The following is an 11,886-nucleotide window of genomic DNA, read 5'->3' on the forward strand; positions in this document are numbered from 1 at the left end:
ATAAATAATATTTAATAAGACTTATGTTTTCTCAGCCACAAAATTCACACGTTAAAGTATACTTTAAATTTTAGTTCTGATATTTTTATTAAAATTCAACCCGAGTCAGATAATTTAAAAGAAAACTTAAAAGTATAATTTTTTCGGAACAATTGTGGTGGTAGTATTGGAAGGCTTGAATTGTGAAAGTTTAAAATTTAAGGTAATCTTATTGAATTCATTAATATGATAAGTAATAGATATACTTTCTTGTATATATTATCACCTTTTTATCTGCAATTGTTACCTCGAGTCCTTCCACATCTAAGATAGTTTTATGAACAATATTGTTTTAATGTTTTATTACAAAATTGTTTAGTTTTTCTACAAGCATATATTAGGTCAAACTTATATTTTTTACTTTAGTACTTTCATTTTTTTTTGTGATTGTTTAAATATTTTATTATTTTAATTATATCGTTAAATTTATATCTTTAAGTTAATCTAATCTTTATATTTTGATTCTTTTTTTTTTGTATAATAATTTGAACTTTTTATTATTTCGATTACATCCTTACCGTTGCACGTTCGAGTCAATTTAACTTTTAACTTACCTATTTATTTATGTCACACTTTGACATGAATAAAACATAATATGTATTTTATTTTCTCACATATATTTTTTTTACACATCAAAATATAAAAATTAAGACTGCGTTCTCTTTACTATTTTTAAATTATTTTTAATTTTTAATTTTTTAAAATAATAAAAATACGTTCTTTTTATTATTTTTAAAAATAAAAAAATATAAAAAAAAACTCAAAACAACAAAAAATTATTTTGAATGTTTTCATAAAAAACAAACTCAAAAAACATTTATTTATTTATTTATTTATTTATTAGTATTTTATTATTGTAATAGAAAAAAATATTATAAAATTTATTAAATTTAAATTGTATATATTTTTTTAATAATTATTAATGTCAAATATTTCTAATTTATTAAATAATTAAATTATTAAATAAAATATCATTAAAAAAATTTCAAAATTTTATAAAAACGCATTTTCTAAATTTCAATTTTTCAGAATAACAAAAAAAAACATATTTTTAATTTTTTAAAAATAAACTTCTAAAATATAAAAACTAAAAATAAAAACATTCAAAATAAGTTTGGAAAAATCCAAACGTTGGACTGTGCCCATTTGAGATCGACGTCCAAGTTGGCAAACGTCTTTTAAAAACAAAAACTATTTTACGCAAGCTTCGTTTGGAAGAGAATTAATAATGTAATAGTAATGAATAGAATGAAATGTAAGATTATTTCTTTCAGTTTGATAAATTATAAAAAAATAATAAAATGTCTTTTTTGTTACATAAAGAGAAAAATAGCAACGGTTGGAATGAAAAAAATATTTAAAACTAAATATAAATTACTCATTTAATAAAAAATAGAATTGGATGTAAATTATTAAGTATTGCATTCATTTTCTGTTTCCACATCCGTTTTCCCCACCTGGAATCAGGCAACTATAGGTTTGAGCCCAAACTAAGGCACCGATCTAAAAACATGAAGCCCAGTAAATGTCCGGTCGCAAACAATGAAGAAAATTAGAGAAATGAATACTGCACGGGAAGACTTTTTGTCAAAAGAATCAAAAGAGCAGATATACCAAATTTTGAGTAGTGCAGTATCTCTCCCACAATTACAAGGCTATACCCCCCCAAGTCCTCTTCTAAAAGAGATAATAAAGAGACCATTTTCTCCTTATATACAGACCCTGAAAATTGAACTTGTAAACCCTAAATACCCCCACTTTCCCTTCTTCCCGCACCTTGTTCTTGCGAAGTCACTTTCCCCAATTATTCATGTACATCGCTTAACAAGGAAATATACCCTCTCACGTGTAAACAACCAAAATCCCTCTCCATCCCCCCTCTAGCCCTGTGTTTAAATTATGCCCCACTTTCCCTAAACCACAGAAAAATAAACAAAATAGTTGGAGACACAAACCGAAATTGAAGTTCATCCAATGGTCATAATCTGAGGAGCAGTTTCAAAGGTAAGCACGCTATTACCTTGACGTTTGACGTTGTGTCCGAAAAGATCGAGCTGGTCTATCTGATGATGGTTGAGGTGATGAACTACCAAAGACCATAGTCTGTGATCGCGTAACCATGTCCACCATAGATGGGGTCTGATAAACTTGCAGAAGGCTTGAACTGTCCGTGGAATAACCACGTGCAGTTGCTCGCTGCCATGAATGTGAGCTCAATCCAGATAGAACATAAGCCCTTCCAGAGGACTCGTAAACCTGGCGATTCGCCATTCTTTCTTGCATTTCCCTTAACTCAGCAGCCAAATCATTGCATAACTGGTCTCCAGCTTGCGCTGACAAAGTTTCTGACAGTACTTCAGTACAACGCGCAAGAACAGACACGGCACCAGCCAGATCACCTCGTTCAGCAGCAGCTCTTGCTTCTGCCATTGCCTCTGCTGCTCGAAGCCTATTTCGCTGCCTGTCTACCTCCACGGATATGACTGACTCCCTGGTTATTTCGGGCCGCTGAATCTTCAGCACATCAACTTCTTCCAAGGTCACGGATTCTTTAGTGATGGGATCTTTGTATGTACATCTAACCTTCAACAGTTGCATCTCATTGCTGGAGCCGTCAACTGGAATGTCAACTGTTACCAGAAAATCTCTCCCCTCTTCAGCATACAAGTCTCCAGCATCAATAAAACACTGCCTTGAATCAGGTGGCAATCTGGTTTTGTAACTTCCAGACTTTACTGAACCAAGTTTTAGCCATGGGTGCACACAATCAACTACAACCTGCAGTTCCTGCACCACCACACTCAGAAGCCCACCAATGCACTGTGCAAAAGCATCCTGGATTACGCTTTCAGCTTCTATGAACGAAAAGGTTCCTCCAGAAGTTTCAGAGATTGAGTGCATTGAAGCAGCATCATGATCTGCACCAAAACCAAAGGCATGCACTGGAATGCGTAGGCCTGTTCCTTCATTGGATTGAATGGATAATGGAAGAAGAGCTTGGTAATCTATTTGGGGATGGCCCCCACCAGGACTGCTGCTGACAGCATACGTATCCTGACCGTCAGATAACAGAATGATACTTGCAACTGGATTCTTCCACTTGCGATCAGTCATCACCTTGGCACCCTTCTTCAGTCCCTCCGCAATGTTTGTGCCGCCATTTGATGTCAGAGCATTAACTGCCTGCAACGCTTCCTGTCGTCCAGCATCAGTCATACGACGAAGAGGAAAGAGACGACGAGCAGAGGAGGAGAAGGCAATAACTGAAAGCCTGTCAGAAGGGCCAAGATGGTGTATCACAAATCCCATAGCTCGTTTTAGCAAAGCAAGCTTGGTACCTGCCATGCTACCGCTCACATCGAGCACTGTAACAAGATCAACTGGAGCGCGAGAAAATTGAGATATTGGTGACATATTAGCCTCGTTAACTCCGCAAGAGTGCTTTCTACTTGTAAGAGCTTTGACATGGATTAGAATGGCAAAGTTATCATGAGATGTTGATCCTGAAACAGCAGAAACCTCTGGGTATGTTTTCACCTCTATTGCTCCAATAGTTTGGGCAGCAACATCTTTATTGAATGAACCGTTTTCAGTATTCCCAGGTTGGTGATTGACGCGTTCATCATCATCAAAAACACTGGGCTCAGGAGAATGAAATAATGATGAAATATGCCTATTGGCATCTGCATGAGGAGGAAGTCTTCTCAACATAGTACTCCGGTTATCATTCCGGGGCCAGTCAACATTGCTCATTCTTGCCCTACCATGAGAAAGATCAGAAGGGCTCTGGAAGGGTATCTCCTTCCACTTTGCTCTGCAAATGGGGCAAATTTGGTTTCCATGTTTTACATTAGAAGTAATGCAATGGAAGTGGAAGGAGTGGGAGCATTCTGCAGTGAAAATAGCATGGCCCTGCCCTGGTTTCATGTTGTTCAGGCATATCGCGCAAGTCCACTACAATTAAAAAGAAATATGAGCTAAAAGTAGATTTGAGGACAACAAACTGTTAGGAATACAAGCCCTGAGAATTCAAGGACACATTACATTAGCTTAACGTAGTCCTAATGCAAAACACCTAAAAAAATGAAGACTCGTGCTCCCAGATGGAGACATTTTCAATACAACAATCCAAAGCCTTAATCTCACTGGGTGAGGGGGACCTATTCAAGATATATATGCATATATATGTGTGTGTGTGTGTGTGTGTGTGTGTGTGTGAAGCATAAACTGAAATGCAAACTTACATATCATTACAGTCACATTTATTTCAACTTACCTTTTATGTTTGCATTTTTCAGAATAAATAAGATATTACAAAATTGTTTGAATTGGTTCATTAAGTTTGTTCAGAAAATTTAATTGGTTCATGTAGTTTCGTTCAGAATAAAAAATGGAAAAATAAGACAGTAAGAACTATCAACTGGTAGACTCTCAAAGTTTCCCGTTTGAATATTAATTGACATGTCCAATTATTATACCTTAAACATTATCCACTGACAATATTCAAGACGTCCAGAATGATACTAGTGATAAAAGATACATAAAAATCTTTTTTAAGTATCCTTCAAAAAATAAATCATAATTTCCAGAACACAGTTTTCCCAGAATAATTACGCCTAACATTTGTTTGCATCTATTTCAAAAACTATTTAACCTGTGGAATCATCCAAACCAGGACAGGAAGCCAAAGGATCCATCCAGCATACTGTTGGATTCAATAGGTTACAAAGTACATAATTATGGAATCTTTTTCCATACCCAAAGTAGTTATTCAGAAATAAATTAGTAAACTTTCTGCATGATTGCCTCGATTGGATGGCCATCAAAATCTCAAAGTTCACCGTTGCGCTAAAGGCTGATGATCCACATGCCTGCATGTAAGCCACGTTTACAGAGCCAGGTGCATAAAAAGAAGAAATTGACTACGACCTACCCTTGTCATATTCCAGATTAGAAAATTCAATTAACTGCACCATTGATGGTTAAATCAGATTAGGAATAATTAAAGTCAAAGAAAGCTAGTCAAAACACAAAGGGGCATTGGTAAAATTAAGAAAAACCAAAGGGATAACTTTAAGGAAAGGGCAAAGAAGGAACTCTCAGGCTAATGATGAAGCTTTCAAGAAAATAAAGAAGGGAAAAGAAATTGGAAGTCCAGCTATCAAAAGGAGGAGAAATCATTAGTTGATTGTATAAGATTTATATTCTTTTCCAATTCCCATATTCCTTTGATGAAAGCTTATTGTAGGAAAGCTCTCAATGAACAGCCTACAGGCTTTTCTAATATTAATCATCAAAAGCAGAGAGAGAGAGAGAGAGAGAGAGAGAGAGAGAGATGGGTAGGGATGCATTTGGAGAATAGTGCTGCTGCTGACCAGACAAAGCACTTTCTGTTCAAGGGGGGAAGAAAAAGGCAAGCGTACACTGTAGTTTTCCCTTTTATAATGGTCCCTTAAAGCGACCATCTACTTTTTCGGCTCAGCCCCACAAGGCCATTGAAAACTGAAAACTACACCACACGCATAGCCCATTCTTCACAGACATACCATTATCACAAATCCAACCAAATAAACTTAGCCGCACAAATAAAAATAGACAATCAGTCACATTAATCCATCCCTATCTCCTTGCATCATCCACAGTAAAGTGCTCAAAAGCATAAACCATAAGCAATCCACCAATCAAGATGCAGATTAGACAAAACGGACGCCAAAAAATCACGCAAAAACGTAACAATAGAAATCCCCACGTTCCTCTAGGGAAACGGCACAGAATCAAAAGATTTTTAAGAAATAGCACCATCACGTATCAAAGAATAAAAAAATAAAAAAAAAAAGTAACTGCGAACCTTGGATGATTTGCTCCCGTGTTTGGGCAACCGGAGGCCGGAGGACGACGGCACCGGCGTCGTTGGCATTGAAAAATCAGAGCCGGTTCCAGCCGGAGAGAGCAAAGCGACGTCGGACAGCCTCCCGACGGACGCCGCCGACGGCGGCGCGTCGTCGTCCGTTCTCGGGACGTGCAGGCACGACAGAGCAAGCTTCGCTTTCCTCCATCTGCTTCCCATTCCCTGGCTCGATCCGAATCCTTCTAGAGAGAGAACAGTTCACGTACTCAGACGCTCAAAACCTCCAACCAGGACCCGCATATTCGCAGACAAGAAGAACAGATCTCCAAATGCTCGATCTCTTCCAACACAAAAACCGAGCAGAACACATACACATAAACAAATCTTTATACGAACACAGACAGATAGATAGATAGAGAGAGAGAGAGAGAGAGAGAGAGCGTGAAGTTCTAGAGATAGAGAGAGTGTTGCTTTGGAGGCATTGGCAGGCGCGAGAAGCAAGCTCTAATTAGGAGCTTCAATGGCGGAGGGTTTTTATATTATTGTAAAGAAAATTGAGGCGGAGGAGAGAATTGGGTAAGGCACGGATGCGGCCAGGAGTGGAATGGATACGAATTAGTTGTAACCAACTAAAGAGAGAAGATACCTACTCCTTAACTTTCTTTCTTTTTCATCTCACTTTTTCCCTTATATTTCGTTTTTTTTTTCTTACATGTACTCTCCTGTATTTTTGTTTTCAATTTTTTTATTTTTACTTTTTAAATTTTCTTTAATTATTTTTTTGTGTTTTTAAAAATTTTCAAAATTTTGAGTTCACAAAAAAACTTATTTTCATTTTATGTTTTTGTTTTTGTTTTTATTTTTTAATTTTACTCAATATTTTATTTATTAATTAATATCAATTTATTACTCATTGTGATATATATTAAATGAGTTGGCTTAACTCGATTGGAAGCACCTCACAATTTGACATTTTAATTTAATTATAAATTTATCTTAGATTTTAATTGAATAAATAAAATAATTATTCAAAATTTATCTCTTTATTTTAGTAAAATAAAAAATAAAATCTCTATTTAAAAGCAACCTAATGGTAAACCCTAAATCTTGTAACATACAATCTAATATTTTCTCAATCCACCTTTATAATTATAAATCCCGTAACTGCCGCCTTTTTTACTGCACAAAAATTCTTGAAGCTTAATTAATTTGTTCTTGCTGTGATAATAAATCATACAACCGTAATCCTCGTAATTGTATTAATTAAAAATATATCATTTTTAGATATTGAATGTTTATTAATAAACATTTTTAAAAATTAATCTGATAATAAGAAATTACATTGTATCTAATTAATTAATCTCACTTAAATTTAGCGTGCCTATAATTAATTTAATTTAGCAGGTATGACTTGTAAACTTTTTTACATTGATTATGAACAAACGTGGAAATTGCTTATCGGACGTGCACTTTATTTATAATACACATTCATACACGTAATAATAAAACCATAAACAAATTAAGATGAGAATTGAGAGAGTTGGTAATTTTCCCTTTTTAGGGTTATGCTCCACTTTGGTTCAAAGTAGGCTGTTAATTATTAAAGCCTCTGTTTACTGTGACAATTAAAGGCAAGATACGTCACCTTATGTCCAAGTCCAAGCAAGCACCTTGCCAGTTATCATTCCCACTTTCAAGCCAATTGGCCACACTCGTCTTTCTTTCTCTCTTTGCCCTTCTTTATTCTGCCATTTCTTTTGAAATACCATTTTTCATTTAAGCAAGGCATTGGCCATGGTTAAATAGCATTGCCATTTTCCGAAGAGTCCCCCCCGAGTCCTGATCGTAGTGGAGCCGGCAGCTCAGAGTTTGCTAGGAAACAGGAAGAAAAGCGTCAAAATTGAAGGCAATTTAAAGCCATAACTGCCGATCGAGCAGCGGACCCCATTGCCGGGGAGGGGACTTGATGATGGAAGTTGACGGTGGATAGCATATGTTGGCTGGGAAGGGAGTCCCCAAAGTCACTGTCATGATTGAGGAAATTGATGGATGCATGCTTTACGGTAAACAATACTTTTTTTTTTTTTTTATGATTTTGAAACTAATTAAGAATTTTAGAATTTTGAGTGATGATTTTATTGAGTGGGAATAAGAGATAAATTATGAAAAATAAAATAAAATAATTTACTTGGTAATTGGACGGTATTACCTGATATCTCAAGATTTTTTTTAATTTAAAAAAATTATTTTTTTATAATTTATTTGAATTAAAATTTAATATTAATATTTAAAAATTAATAATATAAATTAGATCTTGACTCTAGATTAACTAGTTGAAGAATAAGATAAGTATAACAAACGTAAACGCCACACCTTCTCTGATATCTAATTATGGATTCAAACTTTAACTATAAATAATCAAAGTCAAAGGTATTTATCAAAATATTAAGAGACGTGCTTAATGGCAGTTGTAGATAAATTGCACATCTGATCAGAAGATTGGACTTTGAGAGAATATATAAAATTACTGTTCAATGTTTATGCTGCAAAGAAAATGAGATTATGACACCACTGCTACTGTTTTTGTTCTGGATAATGATTTGTTATGTTAGCAAATTAGGTTAGTATACTATACATACATTCTTTGACCTTTTTTTAATTAACCTTTGACTTTATTTGAGTATTATCATCATCATTATTATTATTATTATTATTATTATGTCTGCGTTCTTTCTTCCACTTGACATATTTTATACAAGTCGGAATGGGAGAGAGAGAGAGAGAGAGAGAGAGAGAGCAAAAATTAACAAGCAGAGCATGAGAGCAATGCCACCCTGGTCAAAGACAATTTCGATGCTCTCAATCTCATCCGCATTTGGTCAAATCATGTTGATGAGTGCCCGCATTTTTACAAGTAGGCATCCTCATCCACATCCACCCCCCCATCCCCATACTTTTCTTTTTTCCCTCTTAACAGTCCCCTGATCTTTGAGAATTGTAAATTTGACCTTTATCTTTCATTATTTTGCTTATGACTAATTATTACGGAATTTCTATGGGGGTGGTGTCCAGATCCATCACCTTTAGATATAAAAATAATATTAGTTGATATTTAAATTTAATATTTATGACAATACTCTACTTTTATATTATATGTTATATTAATATATAAATGTAAAATATATTAATAAAACAGTCAGACTTAATTTTATGTCTAAATGGTGTTTTCATATTTAATTTGTGATATGAGGGTTAAGATATAAATTGTCCTATTAGACTTTTGATACTAATGTTGCTCAAGACTTTTTAGCCTTATCCAGCATTATTTACCTTCTTAATTTTATGCTTTTCAATATAATATCCAAAAGCCATTTTTTAAAATGATTAAAGAAGGGATTGTTGAGGTGTTTTTATTTCATATGTCTACGAATTAATGATGCACCCATATTACTTATGTGTAAAATGAATTTTACCTAATTTTTATTCAATCATAAAACTAAGCTTAATTGTAATTTGATATTTAATTATTGTCAGTACACGACAGTGAAATTCATTCAAATTACTGTGAGCAATGTTTATTAAGTTATCATCCATCACAATACCATTAGCCTCTCTCCCTCCCATTAACATCCGACATTGAGCCACCCAAAGCAATGATAATTAGGGAAAACAGTGGCAGTAAGTAGTAATAAGTCAGCTAGGGTAGGGACAGCATTATGGGGGAGGTTCCCTTGTGAAAGCCAGCTTTGCTTTACGTACTTTTTCTTTTTCCCTGTTGACTTGCCCCAGAAAGTAAGGCAGATTTAGGGATACAAAAGAGATCCCTACCCCACAGAGGAACCGTAGGCATGCTTTGGCCATGGCAGATTTAGGGATAAAAATGTTTAATTCATAAATGGATTCAGTTAAATTGAGTCTAAATTTTAATTATTTGATCAAATATTTGAGGTTAACGTAACAGTTAAGTTGAATTTGAATCTTTTAACGCCCTTAACGTGAATTGAGTTAAATTGAATTAAAATTTACCAAATATTTTATTTAGTGTGTTTGCCCATCAATTGAACATTGAACTCAACTCTATCACAATTCCAACTCAAAAATCAAACAGAACCGGAAAATGACAAAAAATTATTATCGTTTCTTTTTAAAGATACTTACAAGCAGAAAAACTATTATTTATTTAAAAAAGTAAACGTAGATGAAGAGAAAATATTTAATGTAATTGTCACGTCATGGTATTAATATGACATTACATATCAATTATAAGATATTACTAGTGTGGATTTGGAGTACATGCATGATAATTAATAACTTTTATAAATTTAAAAATAAAAAATAAAAATAAAGCTTATCCCGGCTCACCATTATATATACAAAGGGTAATTTGAACTATTGCTCTATTGATGATAATTAAATAACAATAAGTGCATATTATTTTTAATATTCAAATAATTTTATTAGTTAGTAATAAATATATCGTATTTTAAATTATTTAATTAAATAATAAAAATATTCAGATATTAAAATTAAAATACAATAAATACATATTATCAAAAAAAATAATATACATTATTATTGATACTAAACATTACGCATGTGTAAAATACTTGTTCCAACTATAGACTATCGTGACAAACTCTTTCAAGTTGAAGCATTTAGGTGTCTGAGATGAGTCCCATCATGGCTTCTTGTTTGCTCATTCTTGCGTGGGAGTAAGTGGAGGGGTCGGTGGGGATGGATATATATGCGCCCCATTTGGGATTTTCAGATCCATTTTCACATGACATCCAAAATTCTTGTTTTTTTTATTGTTTTGTATTTGGCGAAGTAATAACTATTGGATGCGTTACTACAATAAGCATAAAAAATCATGACATAAATCATAACCAAATGGACCATTGAGAAGAGTGAGTGAGAGGCAGTTGTGGTGCATGAAATGAATGGAGATGATAGTGGGGGTGTTGTGTTGTTGGGTATGATGGGCATATGGGTGGTGTTGCCATTACTATATTAGTATTAGTTGTCAAAATTGATTGCTTGCCAGTGAGGTCCTGTGCTATTTTACCAAACTTTAGTTGAGAATTGAGACTCCGGAGTTCTTTTATTTTATAATAAGAATTTACAGCTATTATTTTTAAATTTCAAATAAAAAGATCTAATGAGGCCTAAATACCTTTTTTGTTTTGTTTTGGATAAATAAAAATAATTATAGACAGTCATCTAAAAAAATTCATAATTTAATATTATTTATAATGAAGAGTTAACGAGCAATTATAATTTATAATGCATACCCGCTCCTTAAGAGTCTTGACACGCAACAATTCATATGAGAATATATTTATTTAGTTATTAGTTAATTATTATTTCTTCTTTGGTTCTCCCCCTGTGTGTTGGGGGGGTTGCAATGGTCTGCAAATACAATCCACCAAGACTTCGAATCCTTCTCCATTCAAACCATCCAAATCCCGCATCCAGATTCTACAGCTGTCCCATTAATATTTCTTGGGATTTGTTCCCCAATTTTTACTCATAATTTTTGTGGTTTGAAGGGGTAAATTATATTGTGATATTTTACATTTTATAATAAATTAGTTATTATATTTTAATTCTTGATAAAATTTAAGGATTTTTTATCTTTTATTAAATTTTGTCAAAACATTATATACAATAATATAAATTCAAAAATTACTTAATGTTAAAATTAATATAAATCTCATGATTTTGAAGTTTATGTTAATGTAATTTAATGAAAAATTGAAATAGAGACTAAATTTTAATGATTCTTATAATCAAAACTAAAATATAATAAATAATTTATTATAAAATACAAAATTTAAAAACTAACAATGTAATTTAGCTGGCTGTCAAAATTCCAATTGAGATCAATTAATTAATCGTATGTTTATAACTTGAGCTTAAAAAATATAAAAATAATATAGGTATTATTAATGGGTCTTATTATGGGCAATGAGTTAAAAAGGCAGTAAAAGTATTTTATT

General features: G+C 33.1%; 1 protein-coding gene across 1 annotated transcript; it reads right to left on the reverse strand.

Moving 5' to 3' along the window:
* Nucleotides 1-1,385: 1,385 nt before the first annotated feature.
* Nucleotides 1,386-6,525, reverse strand: LOC127802616 (E3 ubiquitin-protein ligase WAV3-like). The gene is made up of 2 exons (XM_052338531.1): nucleotides 5,888-6,525; nucleotides 1,386-3,993 (listed from the first exon to the last, which is right to left on the reverse strand). The coding sequence occupies exons 1-2, from the start codon at nucleotides 6,104-6,106 to the stop codon at nucleotides 2,056-2,058; spliced, it is 2,157 nt and encodes a 718-aa protein (XP_052194491.1). The 5' UTR covers nucleotides 6,107-6,525; the 3' UTR covers nucleotides 1,386-2,055.
* Nucleotides 6,526-11,886: the final 5,361 nt, after the last annotated feature.

Source organism: Diospyros lotus, chromosome 1 (assembly GCF_014633365.1).
Source record: "Diospyros lotus cultivar Yz01 chromosome 1, ASM1463336v1, whole genome shotgun sequence".
In the NCBI taxonomy this organism is placed as follows: Eukaryota; Viridiplantae; Streptophyta; class Magnoliopsida; order Ericales; family Ebenaceae; genus Diospyros; species Diospyros lotus.

Coding starts and splice junctions, on each gene's coding strand:
- LOC127802616 (XM_052338531.1), bottom strand. CDS start 6,106: ATGGGAAGCAGATGGAGGAAAGCGAAGCTTGCTCTGTCGTGCCTGCAC. Junction 3,994..5,887: donor ACGGGAGCAAATCATCCAAG/GTTCGCAGTTAC, acceptor TTTTAATTGTAG/TGGACTTGCGCGATATGCCT.